At 37.8% G+C, this 18,126-nt stretch overlaps 1 protein-coding gene across 2 annotated transcripts in view; it reads left to right on the plus strand.

The window, feature by feature from the left end:
- Vcl (vinculin) overlaps positions 1 to 18,126 on the plus strand; it is a 110,370-nt gene that overhangs the window by 20,881 nt on the left and 71,363 nt on the right. For both annotated transcript variants that reach the window (XM_074079207.1, XM_074079209.1), the window contains exon 2: positions 13,558 to 13,628. In XM_074079207.1, the coding sequence (XP_073935308.1) occupies positions 13,558 to 13,628 (71 nt within the window). The remainder of the gene's footprint in view (positions 1 to 13,557; positions 13,629 to 18,126) is intronic.

The following is an 18,126-nucleotide window of genomic DNA, read 5'->3' on the forward strand; positions in this document are numbered from 1 at the left end:
AGAAAATTGGAAAACCTAAAGGGGATTAGGAGTGAAAAACCATTCCTTTCATTCTCTCATAGTTAAACTATGATTTCTTGTCTCTAAAAGGCAAGACTAAAGCCTAGAGTTGGGGAACTTTATGTTGCCTAGCACTTAAGTACATTTGAAGTCAATTGGAAATTATTTTAAGTAGGATTTTATATGCTCAGTGAGAGGGGATATTTGTCACTTGATAAATGTCTGGGTAGCATGTTAGAAAGTGTGCCTGAAAACATAGGAAATGGAACCAAGAGGCTTGGACTGAAATTTAGTTCTGTAACTTTCTCAGGGAAATAACTTCTTTGAGAATAAAGAATGTGGAATAAATTCTTTTCCACTGTACAATTCTCAGTCTGTGAAGTGGAAGGAACATAGCTTATGTTTCTTTGAGGGAGCTGGAGAAAGTGGTTGGTGAGGAGAATTTCCTTGCATTGGTGTCCTGTTTCCCTGCTAATTTGGTGGCTTTCCAGGAGACAACTGGAAGTGGTTGTAAAGAATCTCGAGTTGACAGAGAGGATGAAGCCCATTCACCGTGTCTTTCTAAGCAGGGATCTGGTGAGCCAGGCTGTCCTGCTGGCATTTATCTAGCCTTAATTGATACACTCAATCTCAGTGTTGGGTCAGAATAAACAGCTGCTGTCAGGGCAGCTTAATTTTGGCTCTAAGGAAACTGTTTCGGATGAGTTTGCTTGACATTAGAACTTGCCACCAACATGGTTCATCTGCTGTTTAACCCATGTCATGTGTTTTCGTTGATGCACACATTAATTAATTTTTTGAAATTGGTCAAACTTTAGGCACTGGTACTTTCTCATTGCTTTATAAATTGTTATTTACGGAGAATATTAATACATTTTGGGATTTCTTCTTCTTTTTGTTTTTTTCCCAGACAGGTTCTCACTATATGGACCTGGCTGGCCCTGAACTCAATTTTCCTGCCTCAGCCTTCCAAGTGCTGGGATTATAGGTGTGTACCACCATGCCTGGCTTACATTTTGAAATTTCTGCTGTATTTGTCTGATTTGAAGACAATACATACTTTTTTTTTTGGTGGGACTGGAGCTTGAACTCAGGACTTCATGCTTGCCAAACAGGTGCTGTATCACTTGAGTCACACTGTCAGTGCATTTTGCTGTGGTTGTTTTGGACATGAAGTCTCATGAACTATTTGCCTAGGCTGGTCTCAAACTGAGATCCTTCTGATCTCAGCCTCCCAAATAGCTAGGATTACAGGCATGAGCCTTTGGTGCCCAGCACTTATTTTTTTCAAAGCTGGAAAGTACAGAAAAGGATTAGAAGAAAATTAAAATTATCTGAAATTCCATTTCCCATGATGTGTTTCCTTTTAGTCATTTTAAAAAAATGTAGATATGTAAAAAGAGTGGGAGATTAGGATGTTTCATCATTGGTGAAATAAGAGGTTCACTTATCACTCATTATATTGGGGAACTTGCCTAACCCATTGCGATAAAATAGAATCTTGTTTGTTATATCAGGTGGCACAAACTCTGCTGCCTGCAGGAATCAAATAGTTAATGAGTGAACTAGGCCAGTTATAGGACACTGGGGACTGGGGACTGTGGTAAGTAGAAAAGTGTTGAAAATGTAGTCCCTAACTAAAGAAGTTACTATCATCTCTAGCTTATTATTATCATGTGGAAAAAAAGTCTACCATTAAAGCCTAGCATTACCTAATCTTCCTGATTTTCAAAGAAATCTCAATTACTTTTCCATATGGAATTTCCCATTAAAAATAATACTGTTCAGGTTAAACGAAACAGTTCTGTAGGTTACCCTTGGTCTATTTGTTGTCATTTTGTCACTTTCTGACATAAATACTTCTCGGTCTTTCTCAAAGCCCTCACAAGAAGAACATTCTTATGAAGTAAAATGTTTAGCTAGGACTTGGTTAAGAAGTTTCTGAACTTTCCACTCTGTATAGACACTAAGAGGATTAGTCAGTAAAGGTATGATAAACCCAGATACAGGGACCAGATGGTGACATAAATGAGCGAATGGGGCTGGAATTTAAGATTATAGGCCAAAGTGCAGGTTTTATATTCCCCAAAGGGAATATTTGGGAATTTTTATTCCCTTGCTGGAATGCCGATCCAGCATGCCCTGGTCTACTGATATTTTAAGAGATATCAGAAATTTGGATCTCTGTGAAATTTCTTGATTTTTAAAAAATAGTCCAAGGTTTGAGGTGGTAGCTCAGTATGTGCATAATTCTGGGTTTAATCTCCAGCACAAACAAAACAAAACAGAAAATAGTCCTGCCCAAACAAAAACTACCCATTTTCTGAATTCTGTTCAAAGGCCACTAATTTGCAACTCCCAACCTACATCAGAGTTTTGTAAGTATGCAGATCCTACAAATCCTAATTCCTTGATAGGTTACTAGGTACTATTAAGAAATAAAGGACTCTGGCCAGGAAGCATGGCTCGTGCCTATAATCCTAGCTACTTAGGAGGCAGAGATCAGGGAGGATCTCGGTTCAAAGCCAGCCCTGGCAAATAGTTCCGTGAAACCCTATCTCAAAAAATCCTTCACAAAAATAAGGCTGGTAGAGTGGTTCAAGGTGAAGTCCCTGAGTTCAAGCCCCAGTACCACGCACACACACACACACACACACACACACACACACACACAAATAAAAAAAAAAAAAGACTCTTGGTCAAATGAATTTAGAAAATGGTAGATTAAACAAAATTAAACAGATTTTTCTGGCTGAAGAACCTTAAATATGCTGATGTGCTTTATAAATTCCTAAGAAGATATTGTCCATTACCCCCACAGTTAAATTTCTATATCCATTCCTTTCCCTGTTGTCCCTCTTGTCTCTGATGTAGAGATGGTGTCCCTCTTGGTAAAGTTTAGTCTTTCTGTCTGCTGCCATACTCTATCCCTACCTTTCTTGAGTCCTTGTTTCAGAATCAATCTCTGGTTTCTTCCTTCTTTCAATGTGCTTTTTTTCTATTTAAACAAAATATTTGCCCTTCCTTACACAGTACACTAAAATTAACTGTAAATGGATCATAGATCTAAATTGTAAGAGCTAAAACTATAAGCTTCTTGGAATCAAACATCGTAGTAAGTTTTCATGATTTCGGGTTAGGCAACACATTAGATATTACACCAAAAGCACAAACAACAAAAGAAAAAATAAATTGGATTTCATCAAAATTAAAAACTTTTGTGCTACAAAGGGCCATCATCAAGAAAGGGAAAAGAAGTCTAGCACTGGTGGCTCATGCCTGTAATCCTAGCTACTTAGGATGCAGAGATCAGGAGGATGGAGGCTCAAAGCCAGCCCCTGCACATAGTTTCCATGATCCTATTTCGAAAAACCCATCACAAAAAAGGGCTGGTGGAGTGGCTCAGGGTGTAGGCCCTGAGTTCAAACCACAGTACCGCAAAAAATAAATAAATAAATAAATAAATAAAAATAAATAAAATAAATAAATAAAAGAAACTGGAAACTGGTAGAGTGCCTGCTTTGCAAGCATGAGATTTTGAGTTCAAACTCCACTGTGGTGGTGTGTGTGTGGGGGAGGTGTTGTGAAAAGACAGCCAACAGCCTGGGAAAATATTTGTAAAAGACAACTCATTTGAAATACAGATCTGGATAGACATTGTTCGTTCCAAAGAAGATATCCAAATGGCAAAGCTCTAAAAAATGTTCAGTCATTAGCCATCAGGGATATGCAATGAGATACCACTTCCCTGGGATGAGATAATCACGAGGGTTGCTGAGAATGTGGAGAAATTGGAACCCATGTACATTACTAGTGGGAGTGTTAAATGGTATAGCCTCTTTGGAAAATAGTGTGGTGTTTCCTTAAACAGTTAAGCATTTAACTATATTCATGCATGTCAGCTTTGTGTTGCTATAATGAAATACCTGAGGGAGACAATTTATGAAGACAATGAGGTTTATTTAGCTCACAGGTTTTGAGGCCTCTGGGGAGGACCTCATGGCAGTTCAGTAGGAGAAAGAGATAATATTTCAATACAGAAAGAGAAAGAGACTCAAGGGTCAAGCTCATGCTTTTAGTTATTTAATTTAGTTAATTTATTTTTGAGACAAGGCTCACTATGTAGCAGAGATTGGTTTATAACCCATATGTAGCTCAGGCTGGCCTGGAACCTTCTCTCCTCCAGTCCCAAGTGCTAGGATTATAGGATGCAACACCACCCACAGCTTTAGGCTCAGGCTTTGTACTTTGTTCTTTGCTCTACAGAGAACTTACTCCAGGTGACCAGTATTCTCTTCAGAGGGCAGTGCCCCCAGTGACCCAGTGACCTTCCTCTAGGCCTTACCTCTTAAACATTCCATTCCTGCTCAGCATGTGTGAGGCCCGATATCCAATTTCCAGCATCAAAGAAAAAGATTCCATGCAAATCTCTCACTGCCAGGCTGGGGAGCAAGCTTCTAACACATAGAACTGGGGATAGCCGGGTGCTGGCGGCCCATGCCTGTAATCCTAGCTACTCAGGAGGCAGAGATCAGGAGGATTGTGGTTTGAAGCCAGGCCCGGGCAAATAGTTCCAAGATTCTATCTCGAAAAAACCCTTCACAAAAAAGGGCTGGTGGAGTAACTCAAGGTGTAGGCCCTGAGTTCAAACCCCAGTACTGCAAAAAAAACAAAAACAAAAACAAAAACAAAAAAACAACCAAAACTGGGGACATACCACATCCAAACCATAGCACCATATGACCCAGGAATTCAACACCTAGGTATATAACCTTGAGGAATGAAAACATTCTTTACAAGACCTTGCATTCTAATGTCCATAGCAGCATGTTCACAGTGGCAAAACAGTGAAAACAATTCAGTTGTCCATCAGCTGATGAAAGGACAGACAATGAAATACTATTTGGGAATAAAAAACAAAGTGCTGATACATACTATAATATGAAAGAAGCCAGTAACTGAAGAGGGCATATTGTGTGATTGCATTTATATCAAATATCCAGAATTGGCAAATCTGTCTAGATAGGTAGGAGGTTAATGGTGGTTTAAGGCTGGTTGGGAGTGAGGAAGGCTTGGGAGGTTAAAAGTGGCGGATAATGCTGATAACAGTTACTTTTTGAGGTCTTAAAAATGTTCAAAAATTGATTGTGTGGTGTGATGGTTGCACAACTGTGAATATACTAAAAACCATTGACTTCTCTCTGGCAGTTGACACTATTGACTGTTCTTGAAACTCTATTCTTTTTCCTTTTGTGACATTCTTCCACTGTTCCCTTTGTCCCAATCACAAACATTTTCTTCTCAGCAATTTTCACCAGCTTGTTGTGGGATCTTGATTTAATTTATTGTCTACGGCTTCTAGAACCACCTGATTTTTACTTTCAAGTCCATTTCTCCAACTGAGGTAAGTGAATTGAGGAACCATCAAATCATTTGCTTATTAGACATCTCCATCTGAATACCTCAGTGCTAATTCCTTTCCCTCTAAGATCTGACTTCCTTTTTGTGTTACTGATCCAGTCCCTTGAGCCAGGAGCTAGAGAGTCATCCTAATAAATTTCTTTTCATTGTCCACATGGAGTGTCATGCAGATGTAGCTTTTCATCTTCCATCTTACCCCATCCACACTGAGGCTATTTCAGTTCATCTTTTTTTTTCAGTATGGGGGCTTGAACTCAGGGCCTACCATTCCACCAGCCCTTTCTGTGTTAGGTATTACCAAGATAAGGTCTCATGAACTATTTGCCCGGGCTGGCTTCAAACACGACCCTCCTGATCTCTGCCTCCTGAGTAGCTACGATTATAGGCGTGAGCCACCGGCACCTGGCTCAGTTCATCTTGTTAATCTCTAAGCTTCATGAGGGCAGGGTCTGGGTATATTTTCCGCATTGCTGTCTATAATACTTGGTGTACTGTATGTTACATAAGTTATTTGTTGGTCAAGTAAATGAACTCCAAGATGAACTCTTCTTAACTTTCTTCACTCTGTTCCATTCTTGCTGCTGAATTTTTCCGTTTGAAATGTAAACCTAACAATGTCCCTTCCTTAGACTCATTAAATAATTTCCCGTTGCTTAGAGGGTTGGGGGTATGTCTCAAATGGTAGAGCGCCTGCCTACCAAGCCTGAGGTCCTGAGTTCAAACTCCAGTGCTGCCAAAAAGAAAAAAACAAAAAAGATAATGCTCTCCATGATGTGATCCCTTCTTCCTACATCTTCCTATCCTTTCCACACCCAATGCATATGTTCCCACCATGTGGACCTATGTTCCCGCCATGTGGACCTGTGTTCCCTGAAGTGGCAATGCTTTCTGGGATGCTGTCCTACTAACTAGAAAGCCTTCTTTTTACCTCAGATCCCATTACTCATGGAGATTTCTCACTCAGCCTTCCTAGTTTATTTTCCTCTGTACTTCATCTATGAAGAGCTGAAACTTGGATATAACTCTGTTGCACGTATTACAATTACTTGTTTAAGAACTTGTCTGTGAAGGGCAAGAACAGTCTTACTTTTGTATCCTTATTCCACAGTGACATACACAGTACCTACCCTATAGGAAGTACTCAGTAAGTACTTGATTCATGGAATGCCAGAGTTGGAAATCAGAGTGGATTAGAGTCCTAGTTTCTGGATGTATGGGCTTGTAAACACCTGACTGGCTGGCCAGTTGTGAATGATACACAGAGGGCATCAGCAAAGGGCTGGATAGATTGACATTACAGGAAAACAAAGCTGATGGTAGGTCACATACATTATTATCCTTGAATGGCCTGGGACTGGATTACAGCTGCATATCAGAATGGCTATTTAGTAGAATGGATTGATCTGCCTAACACGTAGGCCATAAGACACTGATTTGAGCCAAAGTAAGTAAATGGCAAATGGGTGCACATTCCTATGTCTGGTTACAACTGATTGGTCACTACTAATTGACATCATAAACTGTGGTACTGTAAAGGCTTACATTTTCATCACATGTATCCTCTCTAAATACGTTAAGAGCCTCTTGTCTACATATATTAAGAACATCTCCCTGCCACCTTTCTGTTTTATTTTGTTTTGAGGGTTTCTTGGAGTAGCTCAGGCTGGCCTCAAACTCTCCATCCTCCTGCCTCAGCCTCCTGAGTGCTGGGATGACGGGTCTGTGCCATCGTGCCCCTGGCACCCTGCCACCTTTTCATGTAAAGCTCTGTACTTACCACTTACACTGTACAAATTGGAAACACAAGTCCTCCCTGCTGTGTTTTGTCTTACCATTTTCTTACATTTAGTCTAGCTGAGGGAGACATCTACATTGACATATTTTTTTAACTAGGTAGTAACTTGGCCAGCCCAATTTTTTTTTTTTTTTAAACTGGAAAGAAACCAAATCTCTCTATATTTTTAAACCAAATTAAGTAGATTGTGAATAAAGGAGTAATAATAACAACAGCAGAGACAAAAGCCCTCTTACATAGAATTTTGAACTAAAGTCACATGTTGAACAAAAGATATTTAAATTAACTATTGAACATAGTAAGAGCTCTTCAAAAGAAACAGGGCTTCCTGCCAAGTCCCTTGAAAATGGCCCCAGGTCTCTTTCTTATTCACTACCATTATGTCAGCTTATATGTCTGAGGATGTTTTATTTCTTGTCTCATTCTCTTCCCACCACCTCATGGACACATAGTTGGCATCGAGTGCCTGTTTATTGGATTGAATGAAATCAGGCCTCTAGAGCTAAAGGCCATTCTCTGAAGAAGAAAATAAGAGAAATAATCTTAGCAGTGAATAGAAACAATAGATTTGAATTTCTCTCAGCAATAGAACAAAATTTGGAAGTGATAACCTGTTTTTATTGTAGATTATTCTGAAAGAGTATTTTTGTTGTTGTTAGTTTTTCTTTTCTTTTCTTTTTTTTGGGGGGGGATGGCCTTGCTATGTAGTACCCCCCTCCTTTTTTTTCTTCTGTAGGGGATCAAAACCCATCAAACCCAGGGCTTCACACATGCTAATGCTACGCAAGGACTCTACCATTGAGCTATATCCCCAACCTGAAAGATAATTTTACTTACTTAAAAAAATTATTTATCTATTTTTGGCAGTACTGGGGTTTGAACTCAGGGTCTACTTTAGTCATGCCTCCAGGCCCCTTTTGTGCCTCAGTTATTTTTCAGACAAGTTCTTGTATTTGCAGCTTGAGACTGCATTCCTCTGCCTATGCCTCCCCATAGCTGAGATTCCATGCTTGCTCCCCATCATGCCTCGCTTATTAGTTGAGATAGGGTCTCGTGAACTTTTTGCCTGGGCTGTTCTCTAACTGCCATCCTCCTGATCTCTGGCTCTTGAGTAGCTAGGATTACAAACTTTGGCCTTTAGGCCAAGTGTTTTGATGACCTGGTGCTGCATGAGTTTGAGACACATTTGTTGAGATTATTACTGACCTGTTTGTTTGCAAAGTTGTAGCCTCTGTTGGGAATCATATACCTACTTTATGATACTAAGCTGACTTTGACTTCCAGGAATAATATTTTCCTACAAGTCATGCAGATTTCTGCCAGTTAACACACAGTATTTTGCAAATTGATTGCTTTCATAATTGTTTTTTCTACTGTATTTTTATTTGGAAAGCATGGGTTCTATAGAAACTGTTTCTGTTTTGATGGTGTGGGGAGAGAGGAGGAAATCTATTTCCTGTCATCTCTTGGTTGGTAGCTTCAAAACTCTGAAGCTTTGTTTTTGGTTTTCCTAGACAGGCTTTACCAGTTGTTCACTGGTAAAGAAATTAGGAAATATCTTTTTGGCCCTGTGTATCTTTAGAAACTGGTTTCTTTGGAAGTTTTGATCTAATGCTTCTGTGATAGAACACTGAATTGGCAAGATCTGAAGCAGAAGATGACAGCTTTTCAATAAATGGGGAGGTCAAGGTAACATAATCCTCTCTGCCTTCACTTAGCATACAAAGCCTTTCCCAGGCACACTGAACTTTCCTTTCAACCTCATTTCCTTTGCCAAAGCAGCTCCAGCCTGTCTTTCTTGTCCAGTAAACCATGTACTCAGACACATCCGACTGAGCCCTCATCTGTGCTCTTCTTTCTGGTTGGGCTGTGTGATCCATTCCTTCTTCATTTGGCAACATCTTTTGTTCCAGGCCTACCTCCTTTCTTTGTGAAGAGACCATATAGCAAAGGCATTAAAAAAAGGTTGATCTAGTAACTATGAAGAATATGAATTAGAAGAAGGAAGAGTCTGGAAACCAGAATAGTTTTAGGAACCAATGAAGTTCCCATGGATCTGAGTTGTGCAATATGGTAGCCACATGTGTCAATTAAAATTAAGTAAAAGTAAAAATTCAGATCGTGATTTGCATCAGCTACATTTCAAGTACTCAGTAGTCACATGTGGATAATGACCACTGTATTGGGCAAGACAAATTAAATAGAATATTTCCATAATAAAGCAAATGCTATTGGACAGTACTGTCAAAGAACAATTCCCCAAGTAAAAATGCATTCGTTCTGGAAACAAGGTTTATTATATGTGTTGAACCTTAAAAATCGCACCATTCATTACATGTAATCTAATTCTAGGTTGAGTGTATTAAGAATCAGACTGGCTGTATGAATGCAGCTTAGGATAACAAAATCAAATTTATTTATTTATTATTTTTTTTGGTGGTACTGGGGTTTGAACTCAGGACCTCATGCTTGCTAGGCAGGCGCTCTACCACTTGAGCCACTCTGCCAGCAACAAAATCAAATTTTATGTCCTTCATTTCAATACTTAAAAATAGCTTCTAAATAAGTAGCTCTTGAGTGAACGTTTATTATTATCCAGTTTTCTTTCATCCAAAGAGGCAAAAGAGGCCTTGCAAAGAGGCACAAAATAATTAAATACAATTTTTTTAGCCTTTATTCTGGTTGCAGTATTTTTTATTTGCAAAACCAATTTAATTGTTTGCCTGGTGTGGTCATGAGTGTTTTATTTTTAATCTTAAATCTTTGCTGTATATTAGCTTTCCAGGCATGGTAGCCTTTGAAAACAGTTCATTAGTTGACTTAGAAGTCACTTTTAATTTTTCTTCACCTCTTTCTACTCACTTCCTACTTCACTCAGTCCAAGAGCAAGTCCTAATTAATAGTTCTTACCCCAAAATATATCATAATTCTGCTGTCTCCATTTCCATTTTCCTATCTATCTCTCTCCTAGCCTCCTAACTAGTTCCTCTGCTTTCCCCTAAGTTCTCTACATAATAGGCAAAATGGTCTTTTAACAAGAAACCTGTAATTCTAGTTGCTCAGGAGGCAAAGATTGGGAAGATCACAGTTTGAGGTTTAAGGCCACCCAGGCAAAAAGTTAGTAAGGCCTGTCTCAGCCAATAAAAAACTGGGTGCAGTAGCATGCACCTGTTATCCCACTATGCCAGAAGCATAAATAAGAGGATCAAAGTCCAGCCTGGCCCTGGCATAAAACCCAAGACCCTTTCCCCAAAATAAAAGCCAAAAGGCAAGAGTGCTTGCTCGAGTTCAAAAGCCGGTATGGCCAAAAAAAAAAAAAAAAGGAAATGAGATCATATGATCATATCAATCTTTTGTTTAGGACTCCTGCTTCATATGCTACTAAGAAAGGATTCCAAATCAATTCCTCAGCGTGGTCTGAAAGGCTCCGTCTGAGCTCTCCCTTGCCTTCTTCCCCAACCTCATCACCACATCACCCTTTGAGCCTTCCTCAGCTTCAGCCTCATTGGTCCCCCTCAGGTTCCTTAACTACAGCCTGTCTCTCCTGTGTTAGGGCTTTTTTCTTCCTACTCTCTCCAAATTGTTCTTTCCCAGCCCTTCTCTAGCTTCAAGGTCTCTCTCAGTTCTGATGTTCTTTCTCTGGGAAGACTGCTTTGTCCACTCTTTCTCCAGTAGGTTCCTTCTATTTTCATCCCATACTCTTCATAGCATTGTCATTTTCTGGAATTATATTATCATGTTATTTGTCTATTTCCATGTGTACTCTGTCTACCCCTAGTAGAAAATAAGTTCTACAAGGGCAGGAAATTGTTCTTACTTTTGGTAGCACTGGAGTTTGAACTCAGGGCTTTGTGCTTTCCAGGCAGGCACTCTACTACTTGAGCCACACCTCCAGCGCTAGGAAACTTGTTTTTATTTTCTGCTGTATCCTCAGTAGGTACAGCAGTATACATGGAGTTGTGCTCAATAAACATTCAGTAACACTGAATAACCAACTACTTTCTAAAGGAGGTTTAAGAGGATTTATCCCCTTTCTCCCTCCCTGTTCTCAGTGTCTCTGTCCCCCTATTCTCCATATATCAAGAAAGAAGTCTCCATGTGTCTTAAATGCAAATGTCCTTCTAGGCCCATTATATTTAGTATGAACCAGTGACTTCGTGACTGAGCCTATCTTTTACTTCATGAAATCATGGCCCACAGCTTTTTGAATGGTTGGTTTTAGCTGGAAAATACAGTGAACAATACATCTGGAAATATTCTGTCATGTTTGAGAAACTCTAGAGAACCAGCTGCTGATTTGAAAGGCATTTATTATGATACAGACAGTCTATTGTCTGCAAAAGCACTGGCTATTACATAGTAGTATGTGTGTTGCTTTTTCTGAGCTATTAACTTGAGAGAAAAAACTTGTATTCACTGATTTATGCCTCACTTGTACTCCTTGAATAGCTTATTGTGTTATTTTCTTTACTAGATTTATTGCACTTCAGAATTTTTCTTACTGCATTTTTTCCCTTTAAACTCAAATAAAAAATTAAATGGCTAAACAGGACTGAGAGACTTTCCAATCTGGGTTTAAACAATTTCACAGACTTCTGTAATAAAATGTGATTTAATTAATTTGATAATTTTTAACTTTTTTTGTGGTACTGGGGATGATAATTTAAAAAAATTTGGCCATTACTACTTTGAAGTTTTATATAAATGATGGATAATTTTTATTTATTTATTTTGGTGGGACTGGGGTTTTAACTTGACTTCATGCTTGCTAGGCAGATCTGTACTGCTTGAGCCACCCTCCAGTCCTTTTTGCTCTTGTTATATTAAAGATAGGGATCTCTGAAGCTATTTGCCTGGGCTGGCTTTCAACTGTGAATCCTCCTGATCTCAGCCCCCAAGTAGCTAGGATTACAGGAGTGAGCCACTAGCACCTGGCTAATTACTAAAATTTTAAGTAGGAAATAATCATACCTAATGACATAGAATAACATTTCAGTATTACTTTTTAAATTATAAAAGCTAGATGTGATTTTTATTTAGTTAGTTGTTTTTGTGCTGGGAATTGAACCCAGGGCCTCATGCATGCTAGGCAAAGACTGTACCACTGAGCTGTGTCCCCAGCACTAAATTATAAAAATTATATATTCACATTTCAGAAAATTAAAAAATAGGAAATGTAGATCTAAAGTAATTCAAATTCATCAAAATTTCTTAAGCATTAATACATCCTCTATTAACATTTGCTTTATGTTCTTTCATGTTTTTTGATATATATATGAATTTTTTGTTTGTTGTAGTGATAGTGTGTTTGCTATTTATGTTCCTAGTAAATGAAATATAATGTCTAAAGCATTTTCCCATAGCACTGAGTCGTTATAATAATTTTAGTGGCCCCCACAATAATCAATCTAAAGGTATATTTTAATTTTAACTCTTCTACTTTGTTGGATAATTTATTTCAAAAGTGTTCTTTTATAACTAACACAGTGAATACATTTGTGAATTTTGTTATTGGTGCTTATAGGGTATATTCTCAAAAGTGGAATTCCTAGGTTTGACATTTTTAATGTTTCCTGATACACACTAGCAAATGATTTTCCACAGTATTCTTGTTCACATTGCCACCTGTGGGGTGTAAAACGATTGCACTGTTGCATTCGGTATTTTTCATAGTGTGTCTTTTAAGTTGCTCTGTAATTACAGGAAACATTTTAATTTCAATTTTTTTGGATTATTAATGCAGTTGCAGAGTTTCATGTTTGGTTTCTAGTGTCAGAGTCATAATTGGTTCATATATTTTTCTCAGTTCTAATAACTTCTAATTTTTTTGCATAGACATTTTAGTCTACCTAGCTTGATTCATGTATTTCACCTAACCTTGTAGAGATGTAGCAGTTTTCAGTTAAACATATACTCATATTCTTTGTGATTTTTCTCTTCTTCTCTCACTGTGTACTCTCTCTCTCTTTCTTTTTCTTTTTTTTTTTTTTGCCTTTGGACACAGGGTCTCAAAACTCCAAGCTGGCCTCAGTTTCCTAAGTGTTGGGATTATAGGCATGTACCATGACTCCTGGCTATCTCTTGCTATTCTCAGTGATACCTTCATAAGGAAGGAAACATAAGGAAACAGAGCCTTATGTTTGCACTCCATATTGTTATCTAAGTGCATTGTGGAAACATAGTATGGGAGCATCTTAATAATTTAAAAAATCTGGAAATTTTCTTTGAATCCACAAATTTCAAAAAAGGATTATATCAAAAAGTATGTTTCAAATATGCTTAAGTAATAGTTTATAAAAGTCTGAGCATATATATTTGACTTATTATTATTTTTCTTGTAGGTTGGAAAAGAGACCGTTCAAACCACTGAGGATCAGATTTTGAAGAGAGATATGCCACCTGCATTTATTAAGTGAGTAATTAAAATATTCTCTTGATAAACAGAATAATTGCCTCATGAAAAAGAAAAGTAACCAATTCTAGGAATAACTTTTTTTTAAAAAACGCTTCTGAATCAGACTATTTTTTAATGTATTTATGTATGTATATATTTATTTTGAGGCATGTATATGTGTATTTATTTATTTATGAGACAGGGTCTCATTATGTAGCCTAGGTTATGAATCAGACTTTTGTTTCTTTTAGTTGTTGTTGGGTTTTTCTTTCTTTGGCAGCATTGGGGTTTGAACTCAGGGCTTTGCGCTTGCTAGACAGGCACTCTACCACTTGGGCCATGCCTGTAGTCCACCTTTTAGTTTTTAAATATAAAAGTTATGCTCACAATTGAAATGTTAAGTTTTTGTCTTTCAACATGATTTTAGTCATTGGTATCAAACATTTTAAGCAAATCCTTAATAAAAGTAAAGATGGATGCAAGAGACCCCTGTTTTCCCCTCAAAAAGGGATAAGGCTGCTTAAACAAAAAAAGAAAAACAAAACAAAATACCCACCCTCTCCAAGGATTTGAACAGGCACTTCAAAAGATGAAATCAGATGACCAACAAGCCTATGAAGGGTACACTATCTCATTAGTTACCAGGGAAGGTGAAATTATTGTAAATTCCTAAATTAAGAAGCCTGATGATACTGGTTTTTATAAGGATATGGAACAAGCAACTGTAACTCTGTTGCTGTTGGAAATGTAAATTGGTATAGCCACTTTGGAAAGCAGTTTGGCTGCTTCCAAATGTAGAAAGATAGACAGTTTCATTCCTAGGTCTGTCTTTAGACATCTAAAAGTATTTATGTAAGTATTGCTCATGATGACCCCAATGTCCTATCTATAGTGCAGTGGATAAAAGTAATCATAGTATAGTCATAATTTGCAATATTAATCAGTATTAAAAAGAAATTTCACTTTAAAATGGGTAATTCTAGGGCTTGGAGGTATGGCTCAAGAGATAGAGTACCTGCCTAGCAAGTGTGAAGCCCTGAGTTCAAACTCTAGTCCTGGAAAAAACCAAACAAATGGCTAAGTCTTACATGAATTTTATCTTAATTTTTAAGAAAGGAATAAATAAATCTCAAAAATAATTTTAAATAAAAAATGATTGAAGGAAGTTAGTAATAGATACATAGATAGAATAGTCAATTTATTTAAAGTTTAAAGCATGCAGACATGAACTGTTGCTTAGGAATGCCTTGTTATGTGGTAAAAGATAAAGATGAGTAAGGAGACAGTGGTCACCAAAGTCAAGGTAGTGGTGTCTTTGGGAGGAAGACATTTGTACTCAGAGCTACACAGGGGATTCTTAAGTGGTAACCTTCTATTTCTTTCTTTTTTGGGGGGGTAGAGTGGGACTGGGGTTTGAACTCAGTTGCTCTACCACTCAAGCCATACCTGCAATACAATATTCATACATGGGGATTTTTCCTTCCTTCCTTCCTTCCATTTTTGGTACTGGTGTTTGAACCCAGAACCTCAAGCTTGCTAGGCAGGTGCTATACCACTTGCCACATCTCCAGCCTCTCCAATGTGATATATGTATCACTTTTTTTTTTTTTTTGGTGGAACTGGGGTTTGAATTCAGGGCTTCATGCTTGCAAAGGTGCTTACAAAGGAGGCACTCTACCCTTGAACCACATCTCCTCTATTTCCTGATGTAAGTGATGAGTTACATGGATGGTTTTATAATTATTCATTCATTCATTATATTATACATGTTATATATATATATAATGTAATTTTCTGTATGTATGGTAGATATGACAATTTTGAGTAAAGCTAAAAGTGTTCCACTGTTTTGATATCGCTTGTATTCTCATATTTTCATGGAGCAGATACAAAAATTTCACTCATTCATTTCTTCTTTTTAACTTCCTTGGGTGGGTGCTTTTATAGAACTACGTTTCTTTTAATTCATGTGTCAGGGAATAAGGTCCCAGAAGCATCTCTGTTTTTGTACAGCCTGTTTCATGTATCTTTTTTTGGTCTTAACATTCATTGGACTTAATGACCTCCATGGTTTCTTTCACCTTTAGTATGAGTCTGCTTTGTTTATGTGCCAACCAATTGGCATAATAATATTAAGAGGAATACTTTGCTGTCATTGAACATATGGTTAAACTTGCATTTATCTTACATTAAAAGCATAGCTTTAAGCCAGGTGAAGTGGTGCATGCTTGTAGGCCCAGCTACTTGGGAAGCTGAAGTAGGAAGGTCTCTTGAGCCCAGGAGTTCAAGACCAGCCTGGGCTACACAAGGATACCCTGTCTCAAACAAACAAACAAACAATCAAACAACATAGCTCGAGCTTGTATCACATTGTCCTTAACCCCCTGGAAAGTATAGAGCATGATGAGACTTCAGGGATTTTCAATATCAGGTGGGTAGTTGGACTAGATGACCTTTCAAAAAGTTTCTTTGAATTCTGACATCCTCGTTTATGAATATTATTGGATTGGTAAGTGGATTTTCCAGGAAACTCATTTTTGCTCATTCCTAGAGCTATTCCCTTGAAATATGCTATGTCATCTTACAGGCTTCCTTGAGGACTTAGAAAAATAGAAGAGGAATATTCCCTAGTTGTGATAAGATCTTCAAAAAAGTCTGTAACTAAAACAAAACAAAACTTCACTGATTGGTGGTAAGTGGGCACCAACCCCTTACACTGGTAATTGGTCTTTTTTTTTTTTTTTGAAATGGTACTGGAGTTTGAACTCAGGGCCTCATACTTGCTAGACAGATGCTCTCCCACTTGAGCCACTCCACCAACCCTGTTTTGTGTTGGCTATTTTCAAAATAGGGTCTCATAAACTATTTGCCCAGCTGGCTTCAAACTGTGATCCTCCTGATCTCTGCTTCCCAAGTAGCCAGAATTACAAGTGTAAGCCACCAGCACCCAACTTGCTTATTGGTAATTTAAAAGAAAGAATTAAGCATTTATCCTGCCTTTCCCGTATAAACTTTATTTCAGAGTAACCTAATGACCCTAGTTGATGAGGAGAATTCTAACCACTAAATGTGGAAGGAATGACAAGAATTAGAAAATCATTGTTTCGTAACTTTCAATGAAGCAGTTGGTTTATGTAAGGGTAATCAACGGATGAAACGAATTGGAGGTTTGAATCTTTATTGTACCATGGGGCAAAAACTTTGGTTTCCATGGGGAATCAGGAAAAAAAAAAACGGTGTGTTAGGACCATCTGAAAACTTTACTGAGCAGTTTATTTTAAATACAATGGCTGTGGTTGTCAACCAAATTTGGAGGCAAATAAATATTCTACAATTTAAAACATGCTGGTTCTTCATGAGTTTGGTTTTTTCTGTTTGTTTGGTTTGGTTTTTGCTTTTCTTTAGGATATAATTAAAGCAGAAAATAGTAGATCCCTTGACGTGGAGGAGGAAGGGACAGAGAGGGAAACAGATGGAGGCAATTAATGACATCCTTGGAATTGTTGAGGAGAACATTCTTTTGAGCTGTTTGGTTGATGTTTAGAAGTTTCCAGGGCATGACTGACCTAAGCTTCCTTTGTAGTCTACTTTCACAAGGATTTCTAAATAGTGACTGCTTAGGGAGCACTAAGGAAGAAAATAAGTTTTAGAAACTTATTTTTAGATGAGTCTCCTAGAATGTTAGATTTTCATGGCTGGAGAAAACTGGGGATTTTTGGCCTGTGGATGGATTTATACCTCAGCCATTCCATAAATTTTTAAAGATTTGGGGCTGGAGGTGTGGCTCAAGTGGTGGAGTACTTGCTTGGCAAGCTCAAGGCCTTGAATTCAAACCCCAGTACCATCAAAAATAAATAAATAAATAAATAAATAAATAAATAAAGATTTTTTTCAGGGAAGGCTATAACATTTTCAGGATTTGGGGTCTCAAAATCAAATCATGGACTATTTGTGTGACTGGCAATTATAAGCATATTGGAAAGTGGACTTAATATCAGTTAAAAATGATAACACAGATTGAGCATCCCTAATCCTAGTTCCAAAAAAAAAAATCCCTCCAAAATCTGAAGACTTTAAAATCTGAAGCATTTCTAATCCCAACCATTTTAGATAAGGGATATTCAACCTGTATTTGAACTGTAATTGTTGATGAGGGACTTGTAGTGTTCAAAAGAATCCTTGTTGTAAAAGAGAACTATTTTAATATAGAACAAGATTTGCTTTGTCACAGGGAGGCTTTCTTGTGGTGGAGCAGAAGTTATCTGATCTCTGTCTCCACTGGCAGATAAAGTTCACAACTTACTGAATCTACCCAAGATTGCAGTAATGGCCACACCATTGCACAGGAGGTCTACAGTTGCATGATGATTACCACAGAAATTACCAAGATGGTCATGAACTTCAGAAGAGCAACAGCCATGCTGTACTATTGAAATTCTACTGACACTCACCCATGAGAAGTCATTTGTTCCTTTAGAGACTGTCAGTGGAGAGTCAGATCCAGTACTTATGTTTA

The sequence above is a fragment of the Castor canadensis genome, chromosome 7, assembly GCF_047511655.1.
Source record: "Castor canadensis chromosome 7, mCasCan1.hap1v2, whole genome shotgun sequence".
NCBI lineage: Eukaryota > Metazoa > Chordata > Mammalia > Rodentia > Castoridae > Castor > Castor canadensis.